Source organism: Asterias amurensis, chromosome 16, assembly GCF_032118995.1.
Source record: "Asterias amurensis chromosome 16, ASM3211899v1".
NCBI lineage: Eukaryota > Metazoa > Echinodermata > Asteroidea > Forcipulatida > Asteriidae > Asterias > Asterias amurensis.
In genome coordinates this window covers 16414269-16436427 of record NC_092663.1, presented here as the reverse complement: position 1 = coordinate 16436427, position 22159 = coordinate 16414269, and the positions used below count along the sequence as shown (strand labels likewise).

The 22159-nt window shown below is 36.0% G+C and overlaps 1 protein-coding gene and 1 non-coding gene across 3 annotated transcripts; both read right to left on the bottom strand.

Annotated features, from left to right (window-relative positions):
- Positions 1–3296: 3296 nt before the first annotated feature.
- Positions 3297–20068, bottom strand: LOC139948965 (nostrin-like). Of its 2 annotated transcripts, none has more exons than XM_071947351.1 (15): positions 19931–20068; positions 18039–18124; positions 16544–16624; positions 16064–16126; positions 14717–14798; positions 13808–13870; positions 13215–13322; positions 12857–13081; positions 12081–12200; positions 11432–11540; positions 10734–10822; positions 9965–10093; positions 8893–9025; positions 8231–8335; positions 3297–7627 (listed from the first exon to the last, which is right to left on the bottom strand). In XM_071947351.1, exons 1-15 carry the CDS (start codon positions 19952–19954, stop codon positions 7524–7526), a joined length of 1521 nt encoding a protein of 506 aa, XP_071803452.1. In that variant the 5' UTR covers positions 19955–20068; the 3' UTR covers positions 3297–7523. The 2 variants fall into 2 exon arrangements, with proteins under 2 accessions (XP_071803452.1, XP_071803451.1); XM_071947350.1 differs by lacking the exon at positions 19931–20068 and adding an exon at positions 18571–18869.
- Positions 20069–21235: 1167 nt separating this feature from the next.
- Trnan-guu (transfer RNA asparagine (anticodon GUU)) lies at positions 21236–21309 on the bottom strand. The gene has a single exon. It is a non-coding gene; the product is annotated as a tRNA-Asn (tRNA).
- Between the last annotated feature and the right edge of the window lie 850 nt (positions 21310–22159).

Here is a 22159-nt window from a genome sequence, read left to right as displayed (position 1 = left end):
CTGGAGGATGTAATGCTTATAAATGATTGTGAAGGCTTTGTAAAGACTTGGACAAAAATGCTGGACTTACCCCTTGTGATTTTTTTCAATTTTATGCTAAAAATGCTGGACTTACCCCTTGTAATCTTTTTAAACGCTGGATTTACGCCTTGTGATTTTTCCAACTTTATGCCAAAAGTTTACAAAAATGCTGGACTTGCCCCATGTGATTTTTTTATTTTTAAGCCAAACATGGACAAAAATGCTGGACTTACCCCTTGGATTTTGCAAACTTTATGCCAAATATTGAAAAAAATGCTGGCTTTACCCCTTGTGATTTTTTCAATTTTAAGCCAAAAATTGACAAAATGCTTATCAAATATTGCCTGAAAATGTTCACACGGCCTTATCAAGTTTTTCTTGAAAATGTTCACAAGGCTATACGTGTAATTATAGCCTTGTGAATTTATCAAATTTTGCTTGAGAATGTTAACAAAAGAACTTATCATATTTTGCAAGAAAATGTTCACAAGGCTATAGCCTCGTGAACTTATCAAATTTTGCAAGAAAATGTTTACAAGGCTATTATATAGCCTTGTGAACTTATCAAATTTTGCAAGAAAATGTTTACAAGGCTATTATATAGCCTTGTGAACTTATCAAATTTTGCAAGAAAATGTTTACAAGGCTATTATACAGCCTTGTGAACTTATCATATTTTGCAAGAAAATGTTCACAAGGCTATATATAGCCTTGTGAACTTATCAAATTTTGCAAGAAAATGTTCACAAGGCTATAGCCTTGTGAACTTATCAAATTTTGCAAGAAAATGTTCACAAGGAACTTGTGAACTTATCATATTTTGCAAGAAAATGTTCAAAAGGCCTTGTGAGCTTATCAAATTTTGCAAGAAAATGTTCACAAGGCTATAGCCTTGTGAGCTTATCAAATTTTGCAAGAAAATGTTCACAAGGAACTTGTGAACTTATCATATTTTGCAAGAAAATGTTCAAAAGGCCTTGTGAGCTTATCAAATTTTGCAAGAAAATGTTCACAAGGCTATAGCCTTGTGAGCTTATCAAATTTTGCAAGAAAATGTTCACAAGGCTATAGCCTTGTGAACATATCATATTTTGCAAGAAAATGTTCACAAGGCTATAGTCTTGCAAAATATGATAAGTTCACAAGGCCTTGTGAGCTTATCAAATTTTGCAAGAAAATGTTCACAAGGCTATAGCCTTGTGAACTTATCATATTTTGCAAGAAAATGTTCACAAGGCTATAGCCTTGTGAACTTATCAAATTTTGCAAGAAAATGTTCACAAGGCTATACCCTTGTGAGCTTATCATATTTTGCAAGAAAATGTTCAAAAGGCCTTGTGAGCTTATCAAATTTTGCAAGAGAATGTTCACAAGGCTATATATAGTCTTGTAAACATAGCCTTGTGAACATTTTCTTGCAAAATTTGGTAAAATCACAAGGCTATAGCCTTGTGAACTTATCATATTTTGCAAGAAAATGTTCACAAGGCTAGGGTTAACCCTAACCCTAACCCTAGCCTTGTGAACTTATCAGATTTTGCAAGAAAATGTTCACAAGGCTATAGCCTTGTGAACTTATCAAATTTTGCAAGAAAATGTTCACAAGGCTATGTGAACTTATCAAATTTTGCAAGAAAATGTTCACAAGGCCTTGTGAGCTTATCAAATTTTGCAAGAAAATGTTCACAAGGCTATAGCCTTGTGAACTTATCAAATTTTGCAAGAAAATGTTCACAAGGCTATAGCCTTGTGAGCTTATCATATTTTGCAAGAAAATTTTCACAAGGCTATAGCCTTGTGAACATATCATATTTTGCAAGAAAATGTTCACAAGGCTATAGTCTTGCAAAATATGATAAGTTCACAAGGCCTTGTGAGCTTATCAAATTTTGCAAGAAAATGTTCACAAGGCTATAGCCTTGTGAACTTATCATATTTTGCAAGAAAATGTTCACAAGGCTATAGCCTTGTGAACTTATCAAATTTTGCAAGAAGATGTTCACAAGGCTATATCCTTGTGAGCTTATCATATTTTGCAAGAAAATGTTCAAAAGGCCTTGTGAGCTTATCAAATTTTGCAAGAGAATGTTCACAAGGCTATATATAGTCTTGTAAACATAGCCTTGTGAACATTTTCTTGCAAAATTTGGTAAAATCACAAGGCTATAGCCTTGTGAACTTATCATATTTTGCAAGAAAATGTTCACAAGGCTAGGGTTAACCCTAACCCTAACCCTAGCCTTGTGAACTTATCAGATTTTGCAAGAAAATGTTCACAAGGCTATAGCCTTGTGAACTTATCAAATTTTGCAAGAAAATGTTCACAAGGCTATGTGAACTTATCAAATTTTGCAAGAAAATGTTCACAAGGCCTTGTGAGCTTATCAAATTTTGCAAGAAAATGTTCACAAGGCCTTGTGAACTTATCAAATTTTGCAAGAAAATGTTCACAAGGCTATAGCCTTGTGAGCTTATCATATTTTGCAAGAAAATGTTCAAAAGGCCTTGTGAGCTTATCAAATTTTGCAAGAGAATGTTCACAAGGCTATATATAGTCTTGTAAACATAGCCTTGTGAACATTTTCTTGCAAAATTTGGTAAAATCACAAGGCTATAGCCTTGTGAACTTATCAAATTTTGCAAGAAAATGTTCACAAGGCCTTGTGAACTTATCAAATTTTGCAAGAAAATATTCACAAGGCTATAGCCTTGTGAACTTATCAAATTTTGCAAGAAAATGTTCACAAGGCTATAGCCTTGTGACTTATCAAATTTTGCAAGAAAATGTTCACAAGGCCTTGTGAGCTTATCAAATTTTGCAAGAAAATGTTCACAAGGCTATAGCCTTGTGAACTTATCAAATTTTGCAAGAAAATGTTCACAAGGCTATAGCCTTGTGAACTTATCAAATATTCCAAGAAAATGTTCACAAGGCTTTAGCCTTGTGAACGTATCATATTTTGCAAGAAAATGTTCCCAAGGCTATAAATAGCCTTGTGAACTTATCAAATTTGATAAGTTCACAAGACCTTTAATAAAGTTCACAAGGCCTTGTGAACATTTTCTGCAAAAAAATAACATTTTCAGGCAAAATTTGAGAGTTCACAAGGCTATCTATATAGCCTTGTGAACATTTTCAAGAAAGTGATAAGGTCACAAGGACAAAAATGCTGGACTTACCCCTTGTGATTCGGACAAAATTGCATGGCTTAGGTAAGGGTTAATAAAATATCATTTCAAAACTCAAATTAATGCAAATGATTTTACCAGTTGCAACATTGGTTTGTTTCAAATCTTTTATTTTTGATTGAATACAAAATGTATATTGCAAAATGTGAGAATTAATCCAAAGTCAATTTGTAAATCCTTTTAAATACAAAATTTTAAAGGAACTCGTTGCCTTGGATTGGACGATTTGGTCTACAAAAATTTAGAAAGATGTTTTAAAAGTAGAGTATAATGATCCACACAATTATCACTCAAAATTGCACGGTTTTCCTTTTCGTCGCGAACTAACATGGTCGGCCACCCATAAATGGCAGACTGTGTTAGTCGACGAGGTGAAAGGAAAACCACACAATTTCAAGGTAGATCATTGTATTCTACTTTTAAAACATCTTTCTAACCATATGCATTTCATAAGAAACGGTTTTCAAACGCTTTTTATAGACCAACTCGCCCGATCCAAGGCAACGTGTTCCTTTAACTTACACTTACCAACCATCTTCCCAATGATACCCTTCCAACAATAACACAAAATACATGATTTCTTACATTGAATACACCAATTTTTACACCAATTTTAAAAATATTTTCCCTATAATTAAAATATATCTCTGGATATAAGTGGCACCTCAACATTATTTCTAGATAATTAAATTACAGATACTTCATTTGCATAACTGGCATAGAACCTTCAACGATAAGAGGTAAGAAACAAAACATTTTTGAAGATGTAAACAATATTAAGAATGAGAGTGACTTCTTAATTATGCGCCCAAATTTGTAACTCCTTGTACTCATGGCGCTTGATCATTATTTACCGCAAAGCCATACCATAAACCATCTCAGCTCCCTTATCTACGTTGAAATAAAGTAGTGCACTAAGTTAAATCAATCACAAGAACCATCTTTGCCCTCACAGATACCCATTCACTCCTAGGCGAAGAAGCAATTATAGTTAAAGGAACATTACAGAATTGGTTTTTGGCAGTGTAAGCACTGTATGTAATCCACCATATACATAAACTGACAAACCTGTAGAAGTTCGAGATCGATCAGCCATCTGGGTCACGAGAGAGAAGTGAAAAAAAACGATTACAAATTTTGCATTGCATCGATGCCAAAACAAAAATGAATAAAACGCTCACTGAGCGATAAACTCCAAACGCGAAATTAGATTATTTAGTTCCCATCAAATTATGACATTTCAGACAGCAATATTTCCATGGATGTTTTCTACATCATCATCATTAGACCGTGTAAGTTTTATGTAAATGTGTGATCTTCACGATTTTTGTTTCTTACCAATTCTGTAACATTCCTTTAAGTGTCTTGTTCAAGGACATAAAGTTTCGTGACTGGGATTCGAACCAACACCCTGATGACTTGAAGCCACCAGAACAAGAGTCCGATGCACTAAACCAAAGAACACCAATCTCCAGAGACTAACGGACTAAGTTGTCCACAAAACTGGTTCGAAAAAAGCATTAGATTTCCTGTTATTTTAGTTTGGTATTTTGATTTGAAAAAAGGGAGATTCAATATTTTGTACAAATTGTGTAATCACTGGTTTTCCCTTTCGCTTCTTGAAGAAACGTAGCTAAACAAGCCTTTATATGGGCATACCATATAATGAAAAAAGGGATATAAGAATAATATTTTGTTATAATTTAGTACTATAATTTAAATAATAATTTAATAGTACTTCAATGAAAAATAATCATCCTCTCTCATTCAAAACAATGTATCAAACCCGATGTTAAAGGCAGTGGACACTATCATGACTATTTGTAATCACTCAAAATAATTATTATCATAAAACCTTACTTGGTAACGAGTAATGGGGAGAGGTTGATAGTATAAAACTATAGTGTGAGAAACAGCTCCCTCTGAAGTGACGTAGTTTTCGAGAAAGACGTAATTATCCACGAATTTGATTTTGAGACCTCAGATTTAGAATTTGAGGTCTCGAAAACAAGCATCTGAAAGCACACAAATTCGTGTGACCATGGTGCGACAAGGTTTTTTTTTTCTTCTTTCATTAATATCTCGCAAATTCGGCGATCGATTGAGCTCAAATTTTCACAGGTTTGTTATTTTATGCACATGTTGAGATACACCAACTGTGAAGACTAGTCTTTGACAATTACCGATAATGTCCAGTGTCTTGAAATAGTCTGGTACCTGTTTGTATTATCAGTTGTTATAATATAAATTGAATACATGAAACAAGACAAGGCTGGTGTCAGCATTGTACGATCAGATTGAATACCGAACATTTTAGGAACTGTTTTGACAAACGGTTTTGTTCTTCACAACTTTACTTAGTACTGATTAAAAATAAGTTTATACACCTATAATGTAATGCCCAAAAGTATAATACTTGTGTGATAATTTTTATAGTATACTGGTTATACATGCATAACAATATCAAGTAATTGTTCAAAAGAAACTAACTCTTGTCTTGAAGTACCTTCATTGAACATTTGGTGGATTAGTTTTCAGCTTTTGAACCATGCAAAAGCAGTTTTTGATGGAAATGGTTATGCAAAGTGGTCAGAAGCGGGGAAAAGTGCACAAATGAATAGTTTAATACATTAAGTAGCCCCCTTCCCCCCCAAAAAAAAATAAATAAATAAATAAATAAATAAATAAATAAATAAATAAATAAATAAATAAATAAATAAATAAAATAAATAAAAATAAAAAATTAATAAATAATAATAAACACCCACCATTTCCATTTTAAGTTGGATTTTAAACTTTGCTCACACGGTGGAAGAATAACAAGGTGAGGTTTGCAATAGCACCATGTGTAAATCTCTTTTGGGTATAGTGTTGGTTCTGAAAAGAACCGGTGGTTGACAACTCAATGTTTCGATCAGTTTGCTCTAATCATCTTCAGGAGAACTTTGAACTTTTTTATTCTACATCTTTTAAAGTAGCGCCCTTTACTCAGGAAAAAAGGAAGCTCTAGATCTAAGATATTAAGAAGACCAAGTCATGAAAACTTGCCCGTTATGACACTAGTAAAACAATTTCATGCCAAGAAACTTGGTAGGACAAAAATAGTGTAAATACACTTTTCTACACTGCAATCAAAACAGTTTAAAGAAGAAAGAAAAATACCAAAGAATTCAGTACGTCAGCTCCTTAAAGATTTGCTATTTATAGGCCAAGATGCTGGAAAGGAAAAAATTAATGAAAACCCCAGAAATAAATCACGTCATTTCATTCATGATCCGAGTACATTTTAAAAGTGATAAAATTGTCCCTGTCCCCAAAACCTTAAATGTTTACCTTTAGGTAAGAACATACAAATTCTTAAAAACAAATACTTTCCGTTCGCCAGTTCCCTTTTGAATTTCACAGTGGTTCACAGTTACACGATTGAAATATTAACGGCAAAATAAAACTTGGGTTTGGAAACGATTTGATTGTTTGACTCCTGAATAAATGTAGATGTATACAACAAAAATAACATGTGAAAATTTATTTCAAAAGGTGGTGGCGAAAAAATCTAAAAGCAGTGATGTCCACGCAGGAAGAATAATTTGTAATTGGAATACACAATATGAGAAACCTTTCTATCAAAAATATTTCTCAGACTGAAATGTTTTTAAATCCCTCTCTCTAAAACCACATTCCTTAGAAGGGAATTCTTTCTCAAAATGTTTAGATATACATTATCAACAGCTGCAGTGATTCTTGCCAAGTCAGATTTTATTGGTCATTAATTTGTTGAGTAATTAATACCAAGGAATACTCTCTTTCTAGGTTAGTACTGGTTCACTGGTTCCCAAAAAACTTGCCATTAGTTGGTCCCTTGAATACATAGGTTATTCTATAACGGAGCACCAAGTAAACTCAGACATTTTCTGGAAATCATTGGCTTCCTGTCTCAAAGACGGTACCTTCAACTGGTACCCTGTCAATCACTGATAACATTTTGAATGCTATATGCTCGCTTCCCTAAATGTCAATGTTCACTGGTTCCAAGAAATTGTACAATGGTACCCAGCACATTCAAGTAGCTTATCAATCACTGGTACTCGTTATTCAAATGAGTTCATCTTGCACTGTTGGTATCTAATGTAGATCTACATAGGAACCAGGGAAGTTTCCTGCTCATTCAAGAAGCTTACCTTCCTTCACTGGTACTCTGTATTCAAATGAGGCGATCTTGCATTGTTGTTTCAGAGTAGATCTACAAAGGAACCGGGGAAGTTTCCCGATCACTGGTAGTTGGTATTCAAATAAGGTTATCTTACACTGTTGTTTCAGAGTAGGTCGACATAGGAACCAGGGAAGTTTCCACATTGTCCATTACACTCCCCATACCACCATCCATCGTCGTGTTTCTCCACTACATTGATTATCTGACCTGTAAGAACATAGAAACAAAAACTTGACTTTGAGAAAAACATGATTTTTGAGGGTTCGAGTCCGCCCAGCCAGAGATGCAATTGGTATGCGCTGTCATCTCACTCAACGGGGATGGATTCAACATTCATGTCATATTCAAGACAATTCTTTCGCTGTTTAGTCACAAGTAGACACAATATTCAGCTTAAACTTTCACAAGTGACCTTTAATGTTAAATTTGCAACTGGGATAAAGAGTATTAATTTGGGGTTTTACCCTTACATCGATGTGTGTTAGTACTGTATACATGTACTCAGTACTTCGCCGAGTTCTGTAAAAAAAAAATATCTAACAACACAAGAGAGATTTGACCCCACAACCTTTGTAATTCTAGAGCAATGTCATACCAACTAGACCACCAAGATCGCCAGGTAGCTAGAAGCAGTTTGAATCATCTAGTTTAGCAGCGATAACTGCAACGATTTAAATGTTTTTCCCCCACATGAATGGGGAAAGTACTGGGTATACAGTGCTAACACACATTGGTGTAGGGGTTAAACCAAAATTAATAAACCAAACAGAAAGATGAGAAGGTGAACTGAAGTTGTTTTTAATATCTTACCTTCTTGGACTGATATTTCACCATCTTCTTGAGCTTCGTAGTTAAACTTGACCACACATTGACAGATAACTCTCTCTGCCATTTCAGCCTCATTCCATTCATTATCTAAAAAAAAAAGAAAAAAGGATGACAGGAGTTTTATAAATATATGTCAACACTTAAAATAGAATGTAGCCATGTCCTTGCTCTTGCTGAAACCATGATATGTCTCCATCGACACTAAGACATTTCCTAAGAACCCTGAGTTTCCCCTAGACCCCCGTTTGGGTTCAAATCCTACCAAGCCAACCGCTGATTTCACAATGACTAGATTAAATAATCCCATCTAGTTGTTGAATCACAATTTCTTGAGCAATTCATAATCAAAGATGTTAAACCAATGAGAGTGATTGCCTGTTGCCAGCTTGGTGTTTATATCCCTTTGTGGGAGTTTGCCAAGTTCCCTTGACGGGGAGATCATCTTTACAAACAAACAAAAACTATCCTTTAAAACATATCCCGTAGTACCTTTAAAACATAATAAAGTTTGCCACGATACACCGCAGCGATTAAAACTGTTGCCATGTCCATGGTCCTGATGCATCCATGATAAGTCCCAATCAACACTAAGACATTTCCTAAGGACCCTTAGTTGCCCCTAGACCCATCTCAAGGAGACTTACTGTTTCCTTCGTCCTCATCAGTAATTGCTGGCAGATGATTTGCTCCATCACCCATCCCTCTGCTATCTACTTCGGTCACTCCTGAGGATAGGGGAGCACGAGGCATCTTTAAGACACTCATATGGACACCTTGCTGCAAAGATACGAAGGAAACAGAGAGAAATAGTTTAGCTCAAAAAAAAAGAGAAGATGACTTGCTTCTTTTAAGTAAGTACGGTATGCGGTTGACACCATGTAAAAACTCTTTTGCGAGTAGTGGTGGCTCTGATAAGAGCTGATTTCTGTTACTTAATGTTTTGATCAGCGTGCTCTGACTGCCTTGTTTCATTTAGTTGTTGAAAGGAAAGTATTAATTTTATCTATCAGTAGGTAGTCTACTTGATCTGAAACAAAAGGTGTTTTGTTTTAAAAAGACAAGTGAACATATTCCTAAGCTTAAAAGTTACTTTGACCTTTCTCAAAATAAACAAATAAACAGTTAACCTTCTCTAGTTTTTCTCTGTAAGTAAAAAGTTAATAAATAACTTTTATGCGACTGGTTTATATCCCTTCAAACAAAAATTGTACATGTATATTAACACAATAAATCAAGATCGCACGGCCACAGCTTTTAGAATTGGAAAGAGGACTCTTGAGAGCACCATTGTGATATTTTTTTATTTTATGAGGGGTTGCCATTTGTAAAAACGAGTAAACAATTACCGTGTTCAATGTTCATAGGATCCAAGGGTTAAGTTGATTTGTTAAAAAATGTACAAGTTAAAAGTTTACAAGTTTCTAAGCTTACTAGTTAACATTTACCTGTATCGAAGTGCCCAAGTTAATATAATATAATATAATATCAAAGTCTTATATAGTGCACGTATCTACCAAACAAGGTACTCAAGGCGCTGAGTATATACAAACTTAACACTTAACATAATAAAAGTTCACACTTTGTCTTGTTAAAAAATTAACAACATTCTCGTTTTCAAAGGGAACAAGTGGCAAACTATTTTCATAGATGAAACAATCATTAATCCACCTGTTTCTTAATTGATTACTATTAGACCCTGGATTCCATTATAACTACCTGTTTATCTTTCTCTGTCTTGATGTAAGGGCTGATGTCATCTTGGGGTTTGGGTTTCTTATCCACCAATGCCAAGGCAGCGTTAATCTTAAACTTACAAGCTCGTAACATGTTCAGCATCTCCTCCGACTGTAATACAAAGATAACAAATGTTACTGTGGTCTAAAGGTAATACTGCATACAGGGCATGCAATTACAAGGTTGTTGGTTTGAATCCAACAAAGCTAACTGCTGATTTTCACAGCAACTAGAATAAGTATTGTCATCTTGTTACTGAATTAAAAATGATTTTGTGTAATTCATAATCATAGACATAAAACCAATGTTTTTTCTTGGAGACATTGGCTGCTGCCAGCTTGGCGTTTATATCCAATTGTGCGAGTTTGTTGAGTTCCTTGACAGGAAGATCATCTTAACAGATCAACAAACAAACAACTTTCTCATCTAAAGGATGGATTTACGTCGGGATAAAGGTATTAATTTTGGTTTGACCCATATACACCGATGTGTGTAGCATGCACTGTATAAAGGTGCTAAGCATATGGAATCCTGCTTAGCAGCAATAAGATACCAGCTACATTGTAACTGGTTCCCTACTGACTTTGGCATGTAGCTCTTTGTTGGAGCAAAGTCTAAAAACAAAATTTTAGAGGTGTATTTTGGCAGTCGAAACCACCTGTTTCGATTGAATTGGTCAATGGTTAATTCACTGCCCCAAGACGGAAACAATTACGTCTAGCGAGAGGAGAAGCATAGGAAAGAATCTTACATGTGTGAGTTGTTGTACTACTACGTCCTGCGTACTGGTATCGGCATAGCTTGGATTCCCAGCGTATGCTCCTGATAGTCGAGCAATTCCTGCAAGAAATACAATAGTGAAATGATGATACCATAGCTTCTCAGCACCCAGGTTTTTAAATTTGTTTTAACCTCCCCAACTTAATGAAGCAATCATGTATAAGTGTCTTGCTTAAGGACACAGGTGTCACAACCGTTTATAAACAAGGACTTTTGAAGGGGCACCAAGGTCAAGAGGAATATGATCATGGCCTCCATTTAATTCCAGGCCTGATGGTAGAAAGACATTTTTGTAATCTTCATGATTATAACCATAATTTGCTTCTCTGCACCCATGTTTATATACATGTACATTTACCCTTCTAATCAACGGTGGAGTCTTTACTGAGTAGATTCAAATCCTGGCAATGGTGCTGATTTGGCTGTAGTGCTTTCCCCTAAACACTTATTTATAAATTGCTTCTCTTGATCCAGGAGTATAAACATGAACCTAGCCATGGTTCCAGGGGTCCATTTAAAAAAGAGTTAGGACTTGTCTTAGGAGATATTAAAAACTTAAGGCTAGTCCTAAGTTAGGATGAGTAACTCCTCGTAACTCGAGATAAGACTAGTCTTAACTCTTTGTGAAATCCAGTCCAGTTCCCCACATCAGTAATCTAGAATACTAACCATCTTTTGCTTTTTTCTCTTTCTGTAACTCTACATCTATGGTTTTTAGCTTGCTCTGTAGTGATTGCCTCCTTCTGTTTAACGTCATATTATGGGACAAATCCTCCTCCTAAGACACAAAATATACATTTTATTTATTTTTATTTATTTATTTACTGATATCCAACAGCGGATAGCCGCCACTTACAGGAATCATTAAAAACTATGTATAAATATAAATATAAATATAAATATGAATATAACAATATATAACACTAAAAAATACACAATATTGATATTGAGTATTGACATCTGTCGTTAATTTTAATTTTGATTAACGAAAAAACCATTTGGTGGTAAGAGCAATGAAATTGGGCCCAGAACTTGACCTTAATAAGCCAGGGGTGGATTTCACAAAGAGTAATAGGACTAGTCCTAACTTAGGACTAGTCCTAGGAGATATACAAATTGCATGGATATTCCTAAGTTAGGACGAGTAACTGGTCCTAACTCGAGATAAGACTAGTCCTAACTCTTTGTGAAACCCACCCCTGAACAGTTGCGCACAATACACTATTTATGAGGTGATTTTTTAAAGTTTAAACCTGTATGATGAATAAGAATATCACATGCACTTACTTACAATATGAATAATATGGAATATACTTACATAGGGATCATATAAGACTTGTTCCACGTGTTCACGCTGACGACCTTTGTGTTGTGCTATGACCATGACGTCATTTTCTGGAACAATACATTTGATTGCCTGGCTCATGCTATCAACAGTCTAAGCACAAAAAGAAAATGATAATCATGGTGTAAACACGTGCTACAAAAAATTTCATAAGGCCAGGACCTTTTATACATTTTCTTAATCATTCAGGAAAAAGTCTTACATTTATAAGTAGCTAGAGATGTGGGCAACTAAATGAATGTATGTGCGGTGACAGTGAAACAGCTCATTTGCAACTATCTCGCGAGACTTCTGCTATGCAGGAGACTACCGCTCTCACAAATACTCTCATTTAACGACTTGTGAAACCCTACAGCTGGTTGTGTGAAATCTTCAGCTTATTTCGTATGGAAGCATCTAATCGTTCAGTTTTGTCAAATCTATAAATATTCAAACCATTTCACTATCCGCGACAGTCATTTACCAACTTGTCCTTAAGTATAATAAGTTACAGGCCAAAAGATAATAATAACTAAGGCCAAGGGATTAAACCATGCCCACTATGTGGTAGAGAAAGTAGAAAAGCCCTAAATATTCCTTTACTCTTAAACAGAAAATAAAATGTAGTACCACCTCATACATTTGTAGCACCCCCCCCCCCCCCAGAAATGCCTCTGGGAGAGTGGTGAGGCTGAAAGAGGAAGAAGGATGGGGATGAAGTGTTTGAGGTTGAAAATGGTAAGTAGCTTCTTCAAGATGGTTGTCTATACCTTCTGTGTCTTGGGCTGCATCGTTGAGAAGCAACCCACATAAGACTCCAACACTATCTTTTGCTCCCGAATCCTTTCCGTTTCTAATTTCTCCAGAGCTGTTGCGGCCTGACGTAAGGCAACTTCAAATTCATGACGAGCTCTCTCCGTTGCCTTGATGAGTTGTAGGTATTCCATGTCTGCTCTTGACGCTGCTTCATCTAACTTCTTACTCTTAGAATGAAGCTGTGGGAGAAGAATTATGAAAACATTGGAAATCTTGAAGGTAGAGATATAGTTCTGCTCTGCCACCACACGCATTGCTTGGTCATGACATCGCATTGGTCTAACATGAGATGTAAGACGTATTGGATCTTACCTTGCCCAACTCTTTATCTGAGAGCACCTTTCCCTTAGCGTAAGGATCATCTAAGACAGCCTGAACTCCCTCGTTCTCTTTCGCCTTTGTGTATGTGGCTTTCTTGGCCTTCAGGAAGATAAAACAACAATAACATTTAGATGATGTTAATAAACCCTCCAAAAATCCCATGATAATTCTCCCAAATTTTTTAATAAATTTATTTAAGAAATTGGGTTTGTGACATTTCCACTTGATTATTTTTTTTTGAGGAAACGTTCATAATCTCCTACTGAGAATTGTTGCTTAGCACTGAAAACTCCTGCTTAGCAGAAACAGATCACCAGCCAATTTACAATGAAATGTATATATTTTGGGACTGGTTCCCAGCTTTTTCTTTGCTAAGCGAAAACATTGCGAAGCACAATTTCCTGCTTATCAGGTTTATGAAATGGGCAGTGGTACTTTCATCTTTGAGCGAACATGGCCTTTGAAAAATCTTAAAGTCTTCAGGGAACTTTTGAACAGCCACAAAGGCCAAGACCAGAGGCAACAGAGGCCATTCATGGCCTGATGGTAGGAAGATACGTAAGTTATCTTGAAGATGTTTGTACCTTAAGCAATTCACTACGTTTGTCATGCCATGCTTTACACGATTTGTCAACGATGGATTCAGCCTGTAGAACAAGAAACAAAAGAATGCATGCTTTCAAAATCATTCATCCGCAGTTACGCATTCCTTTAAAAAATATACCTCAATAGTTAAGCGATAAAATAAGGCAGAAAACAAAATAACAAGCAACGCTTTAGACTTGCATATTAGCAGTTTTATTAAATAGTTGCAAATTTCTGAACCAATCCAACATGTTTAAAGATGCAGGCATTGACTGAAAATTTGTTGAATGTTTTTGATTTACTGCAAAGCCCCCTACTCTTAGTAAAGCCAAGTTCATACTTTCTGCGAATGCGAAACCAATTTGGGTGATGCAATAATTGGTTTGCATTCTTTCTAACTATTACACAAGAAAGTTCGCTTTGCACGAACCATTCGCAGGAAATATGAACTGGGCTTAACACTTCACTAGTGAGTTGACCAACCCTTCAAAACCATTCAACTGCATGGGTTGTGTAGGCTGGCGCAACTGTGCATAGAACTACATTTATGTTCTGTTTAGATGCATTCACCAAATCATAGTGCAAGCTGGCATAGTGCATTTATCATCCAAAATCACAATGGATGATATTGAATGGTCAGACAGTAGGAGGGTTGACTGTGTACTGTGTATATGTTTTCACCACATAATACCATAATGTAGGCTGGCATACATGTAGTTAATCTATAATTCAAAACGACAGGGGGTGAGATCAACTGGTCAAAAAGTAGGAGGGTTGGGTTTAGGCATACACACAGCCTGTGCAGTTGAATGAGGGAAGTTGGTCAACTCTCTGTGAAGTCTTACAGAGACGAGGAAGGGGAAAGGGCTTTATGCAGCTCAGGCAAACAAACTGATTTTTAAACTTACAGATTTGCGGCTTTTTACATGCGTTTCACAGTACACCTTGAGTCTTTTATGAACGTCTTCATGCAATGAGTCGGCAGCAACTCTGGGGGCAAAGATATTGAAAATGTTTCTTGTTTCTTGCTGTTGTGATCGTTCAGGTTTGAGTGCAGTACAACCATGTTTGTTAAAGTGGGACTGTGGTCATGTCCATAGTAGGCCCATGGCTGTACATGAAATTGTGAACTGCAAAATATTATAGTTAATAGACAGACATTTCGCAGCTACAAGACAGACTCTGCTAGGGTCGCGACATTGGACTTTTAAAGGGAAGGTACATGTTTGGTATTTGTCAAAGACCAGTCTTCTCACTTGGTGTATCCCAACATACATGTAAGCATAAAATAACAAGCCAGTGAAAATTTGAGCTAAATTGGTCATCGAAGTTGCGAGATACTAATGAAAGAATAAACACTCTTGTTGGACGAATTTGTGTGCTTTCAGATAGGAATAAAAGACGTGTGGCTAAAAGTCTTTTATTGTTTTAATGAGAAATTACCTCTTTCTCAAAATCTGTGCTATTTCAGAGGGAGCCGTTTCTCACAATGTTTAATACTATCAACAGCTCTCCAATGCTCGCTACCAATTCAGTTTTTAAGTTAATATTTACCAAACGTGTACCTTCCCTGTAAGCATATTTTGCTATTATACCATGTGTCCTTTTGGTTGATAAGCAGTTTGCAACAGCTATGTCTAGTTTCTCGAAGTTATGAGTTTTAAAACAAGTTACTTTGCCATCCCACCACAAGAGATGTAATCATTATTATGCAGTGATGTGGTGGCAAGCGCACGTCGCGTGCTGTAAGCAGGGTTAGAGTTCATACTTCTATGTACAGCCACAGGCCTACGCTTAGGAAGACAGTCCCCCTTTTGTAGAGTCAAATACTAAACCTGTAGTTAATGTTACAATTCAAAACTTATTATTCACTAGTAAAGTGAAAATAGTCATGTAACATTTACATGGGTTAGTAGGCCTGTAATATGTACACTCCAAGTGCCATGCTCTCTAGTCTGTTACTCAAGTCACTGTCACTGTTAAATTCAAGCAGTATGCGCTACAATATGCACTTCTTGTTCTGTTGTGTAAGTGCTACTGTCAGGCTTCATGAGGCTTCCACACCTACCATTGTTACAATTACGTGACATTTAAGCCTCAGTCATGCACGCACTGTGTAGATTAAAAAACCAAAGAGCCCTCATCCGAGTTTGCATTGTGATTAACGTAAACTTCATGCAAACAAACAAAAACAAAGCAAAGGAAAGGCAATACTTGAAATAAAATTAAAGATAAAAATAAATAATTTAACTTACTTGTGATTCTCTGACTCTTCGCTAAAATGCTGGCATAGAACATTCCATGAGGCCATAAGAGATCTACAAAATCAACAACAAAATCAAAAATCAGTCATAAAATGTCCAATGCAGGTTCACAAAAAGAAGAAAAAAATACGAAAAAAATGAACTAAATACAGGGAGTGGAACTAAAAGTGTGTGTTTTTGTGTTTAACAGTAAAATTTCGCACAAACCATTCTGGTATTTGAGTTTATTAGACACTGCAAATGCATAAAAGAACTGAAACTTAGTTTTTTTTAGCAAATAGTCTACTTTCTATAACTTTGTTGTTGTTCACCTAAATGCATGAAAACAACTGTTGGAGTGCCATGAGCATCGCTAAGTGACAGATTTAAGCACTGATGTAAGAAGTAATAACTATTATTAAAGGCATATTTTGCTCTATTAGAATTTTAAGAAATAACAATTGTGTTGATGTAACTTCTTTTTAAACTCACCCTGTGGCGTCTTTATTACATTTTTGTGCTTTGGAACTCAGCTTGGCTAAACTCTTGGCGTAAGTCGTTTCAATATCAGCCCTGAAATGGAAATAGGACCAGACAAAATTAATAAACCACCTAACACAGGCAATGATTTGGTCTTTTGAAATAAAAAAGTAGGAATATTTTGTTGAGTACAATACAAGGGCTGACCTCGCCTACATGTACACATGGTGTAGGCTTTAAAGGAACACGTTGCCTTGGATCAGTCGAGTTGGTCTTTAAAAAGTGTTTGTAACCGTTTGTTATAAAATGCATTTGGTTAGAAAGATCTTTTAAAAGTAGAATACAATTATCCACACACATTTGCCTAGAAATTGCGTGGTTTTCCTTTTACTTTGCGCACTAACACGGTCTGCCATTTGTGGGAGTCAACAGTCAACAATTTGACTCCAATAAATGGCCGACCATGTTTTTTGTAGAGGTAAAATGAAAACCACGCAATTTCGAGTGATACTGCTTCTGTGGATCATTATATTCTTCTTTTAAAATAACTTTCTCATCATTTGCATTTTATAACAAATGAATACAACATCTTTCAAAGACCAACTCGGCCGATCCAAGGCAACGTGTTCTTTTAATAATAAACTTTTCAGGCTAAATAATCATAATTTTCAGATCTTTCCCAAGGTCAAATATTTTTCTAAATCTGAATAAAGTAGGAAGAACACATGCAGTGACCGTGAGAGCTCAATCATGAGGTTCTATTGTTAATGTACATGTGCTACTGGCTTGGCGTATAATATCTGTCTTCCACTCTAACCAAATCCAATAGAGTACTGTACACCACTACATTATGGTAGGTAAGCAAGTCAACACCCAAACTCTTGATGTGCCTGATCCCAAAAGCAAAATAAGTTTACTAAATGCAGTCATCAGTCAACACCTAGGGCCTACAGTGCAGTAACTCCACACCCAAACTGTTGGACTCTGATTATGGTGGTATGCCTGATCTCATGTAAAACATGATCAGTTTACAAGTGCAGTCCTCAGTTTAAAAATTACTCAAATAAAATAATAATGAAGGTAGTGTCTAATGCAAATTTGATGGATTGGTTAATTTTAAGTACATGTTACAGGGTTATGAATATAACCAGGGCTGTAAATTAACACTGGACCTCAGCCACGAGGCCAGTACTTTTTAGCATTGGGCCAGTAAAAATACTACTGGAGAATCCCGGTGGTCATGCATTTTTCAATTGATTAATAACAGTAAGACATTTGTACCTCATTGAGTAGAATAATTGTGAAAAATGTTGACAATGAATCTGATAAATCTTTCAATTATGTTGAGTATTGAAGTAGTCTTGACAAATGAGATTAGTGCTTGTTCAACTCATTTTGAGTCTGGTCTTGCAAAATAAATATTGGTCTAGTTATACCTATAAGCCCTGCACTGCAATCTTGTGGATTCCCTCCCCCCCCCCAAGTTTGAGCCCAGTAAACCAATTACCTTTCTTGTAAGATGGAGATGGTGGAGTTCGTAAATTCTGTTACCTGTCTCATATGTTTCTTTAGCTCTGCATAGCCCGTCTCATCCTGAAATAGGAAGTTAAGTCAAAAAAATATCAAAAAATACACCAGGCCTCAAATTATCCCACAGCACCATCAACAACTGCCTTGGTGCCCTGTGCATTTGCGTTGGTGCCCTTTGCAAAGTTAAATTATAGATACATTACATTTTCCTCCAACTCAAGAGCCTGTAAAAACAGAAATAGTGTAAAGTAATACGTAAACCACAAGGAAACTGACACTTCACTAAGGCCGGATACTTCACGACAGACAAAGGAAAATTTGTCTCCATGCCCTGGTCCTTGCCTTGGTGCCCTTTTCAGCTCCCGCTCTCATACATTTGTCTTTGTTCAACCCCAAATCATTTTTATGCAGCTTCAACATTATTTTGTGAGAAACCATCGCTTCTCTGACAAAAATGATAAAATAAAGATGAATTGGAAGTGCTGATAGTTGATAGATTCACTACTTACGCTGAAATAGTTGACAAAGTTATCCATTGCTTTATATTTCAATTTAGAACCTTAGTTAAATATAATGTCCTTGACTGGCCTTGCATCACCACTGGTTACAGAATCCAGACACCGAGAATGTGTGCGTCAAAACATGATGATCCAAAAACCATGAGTAAACTTCGTTATAAACGTATCCCCCCAGGAAACAAATACATCTGGACATCAAATAAAATCTATTTATGAATTACATCATGTTTAGCAATGAGTCAGATAGCTGTGATCGTGATGTGGTGAGATGTTGTACAGTCAATGTATGCAGATTTCTGTTATTCGTTCTTATGTGCTCCAAAGGTCAGTGGACAGTTTGAGTTAATAATTATCGCAGATGTCTCACTGATAACCTACAGTCCTACACATCAGATAATTCCTAAAGTAAACACTTACTCCACTCTCTTGACTCTAACTAGAGTGCAAACGGAAAATCATATATGAAGATAAATAATGGAAAAAATAGTTATGGCCTGTAGTTTCGACCCATGAGAAAGACTCTGCTAGGGTCAGACCATCACGCGGTAAACCATGCTGTAACATGTAACTATTTTTATATATACCATTGGTCCTTTTGGTTGGTAAGCATTTTGCAATTGAGCTAATTCTATTTTCATGATTTTCTTAGATACAAATAATGTAAAATGTGTTTATGGAGAACATTTTATGATTTCCTATATAGCTGTTTATGGATCGAGACATTTAGCTTTCACCTGTTATTATTTATTATTTATAAACTAGGTTTTTAGGGGGGAGGTCTGCTGTGGTTTGTGCATTAAATTAAATGACTGTTTTAATTTTTTTTTTTTTAAAGCGATTTATCAAAATTGATTGCAATGCAAAATCTGATGACGTTTTTTATTTAAATGGCTTGTACTTTCTAAAGTTTAAATTGAACCATTTCGATGTATTTCCTCCATGATTGAAAAACCTAGCAAACCATATAGCAGCAACAAAAGCCTTTGAATAAATTGATCAAAAATTACATTCCTTTCCATGTCAACAGACACCAACAAAATGTGAACGTAAAAACGGTAAGTTGCAAAGGCCAACCAGGGGACTTTTTGATGATTCATTGATGATGTTGATGTCGCTACTGAGAATTGTACTATTGTGTGTTTATTTACGCTCCATTGGCCAGGTACGTAATGGAAGTAAAGTTGACTAACAACTCCGGTCAATTGAATGTTAAAGTTCTATAGTCACCCACACCACCGTACCTGCTGTAGTGCTTTTTATTGAACGGTTTTAGTAAGTTAGCTTTTCGCAATTTTCCCTTCTCTTTCTCTCTGTTCGTGACCGTATTCAAACACAAATACGGAATACTTACCACAAAAACATCTCTGAAATCCATGTTGTCTTCAAAATGGTTGTGATGATGTATTCAGTCCATACTATTCATAAAAAATCTCCGAAAAGAGACCAAAATATGGGAGCGAGTTGCCAAAAATACCTGTTGCTTATGAAAAGTGACAGTTTTATGTAAGAGCGCCATCTACGATCATCTGAACGAAGATTTCTCTCTGAGTGGTTTCTGCACCCCGCCCCACCACCCCCCCCCCTCCCCCTCCCCCCCCCCCCCCCAAAAAAAAGCACAAGTTTTGTAAAGAGAAAGTAAAGGGCTATTCCTTGAGAATGAGGTAATAAAGCAATTTTAAACAACAATTTTAACTTTCGTTTACTGGCAACACCTTTTTGAAACAAAAAAGGCCTGCACCACCACCAACACATTTGCTACCACCTGTTGTGACTTTACTTTATTATGGCAGTAGCAATTAAAGGAACACGTTGCCTTGGATCGGTCGAGTTGGTCTTTGAAAAGCCTTTGTAACCGTTTTTTATAAAATGCATATGGGTAGAAAGCTGTTGTAAAAGTAGAATACAATAATCCACACAAACATGCCTCGAAATTGCGTGGTTTTCCTTTTACCTCGTCGACTAAACACGTCGGCCATTTATGGGGGTCAAAATTTTGACTCCCATAAATGGCCGACCATGTTAGTTCGCACAGTAGAAGGAAAACCACGCAATTTCGAGGCAAACTTGTGTGGAACAACGTATTCTACTTTTAAAACACCTTTCCAACCATATGCATTTTATAAAAAACGGTCACAAACGCTTTTGTTTTGACCAACTCGTCCGATCCAAGGCAACGTGTTCCTTTAATAAAAGTTGGTTGAAATGTCACTATTTAATAGGTCCAAAAGTCACACCAGAAAGTTGACTGGCAATCTGCAATCTGCATCTGGTTTTACAGAAGAAAATTACTGTGTTTAGTAAAACTGACATGTGGCAACTATGAATTTGTAATTGGTCCTCATTACGGTTCTGTCTAAATTTTAAAGTATAATTCTTCCTTGTTTCATGATAAAACTTGTCTTGGTTTATGTCACGGTCGATTTAAAAAAGAAACCAAACCCGGAAAATGCCATTTTTAAATTCAGCTGTTCAGGCCTATGCAAAACTTTTATAATAATTCTACAAGAAAGTAAAAGAAATTAAAATGAATGAACAGTGAAGAAGAAAAAAAAAGGAAAAGATACATCAGCCAAATCTAATCAGCAAAATCCAAATCTAATTTTCTTTTAGCAGTCTACACAATGTTTTATTTTAAATGTAAAAAAAAATAGTGAGTCGTCCCCGGGTGGGCTTGAACCACCAACCTTTCGGTTAACAGCCGAACGCGCTAACCGATTGCGCCACGGAGACCTCGACGGTGAGGGCGTATTTGTTACATTATATACCTAACGCTATCTCCGATGATTCATAGTGTAACGTAGTGGGAATGGAGCATGTGTACGAAGCATGCATGACTGAACATTACAGTATGCTGTCGATGGATCAATGATTGTGAGGTTCGAAAACCACTGAGAGAGACTGTATACTAGTCGGACAGTATAAAAATAGTTATGGCAATAATTTTTTTGTAACTGCTTCATATCCTTAGTCTGTGTATTGAGTATTCTGGAAGTGTAGAGATTCCAAACAATTCCCTAATCTTGGCTCCCAATAAATATTTTCATCTTACTGTTTTCTTCATCTGTAGCGTGGCTTTATACCTTCTTGATTTGCATGAAAATAAATTAACAAACAAATATATTAATTAATACAAATTTACAAATATACCTTTTATGCGCTAGTGTTGTAAAGCCTCCCATCATCACAAATGTCTTCCTCTTAGATTTTCTATTAGCAGACTCAGACCGCATCCCCTGGATCATAGAGCAATTTACCAGCCCCATTCCCCGCCACTAGCCAAGAGTATAGGCTACTTTTTATACCCACCTGCTAATTGATTGCCGACACCCCAAAACACTGGTACAATATCTCTGGTCCTTGCTCTATGGTGTCCCAAGCCCTGAACCACATCACAATGACCTCTTAAAGGGAAGGTACACGTTTGGTAATTACTCAAAACAAGTATTAACTTAAAAACTGACTTGGTAACGCATTATAGAGTGGTATAAAACATTATGAGAAACGGCTCCCTCTGAAGTAGCATAGATTTTACTAAAAATAATAAAATACTTCTATCTAGACAGAAGACTTTTATTCCTAT

Coding starts and splice junctions, on each gene's coding strand:
- LOC139948965 (XM_071947350.1), bottom strand. CDS start 18,597: ATGGATAACTTTGTCAACTATTTCAGC. Junction 16,625..18,038: donor ATCTCCATCTTACAAGAAAG/GTAATTGGTTTA, acceptor TTTCCATTTCAG/GGCTGATATTGAAACGACTT. Junction 10,823..11,431: donor AGAGAAAAAAGCAAAAGATG/GTTAGTATTCTA, acceptor TATTTCTTGCAG/GAATTGCTCGACTATCAGGA.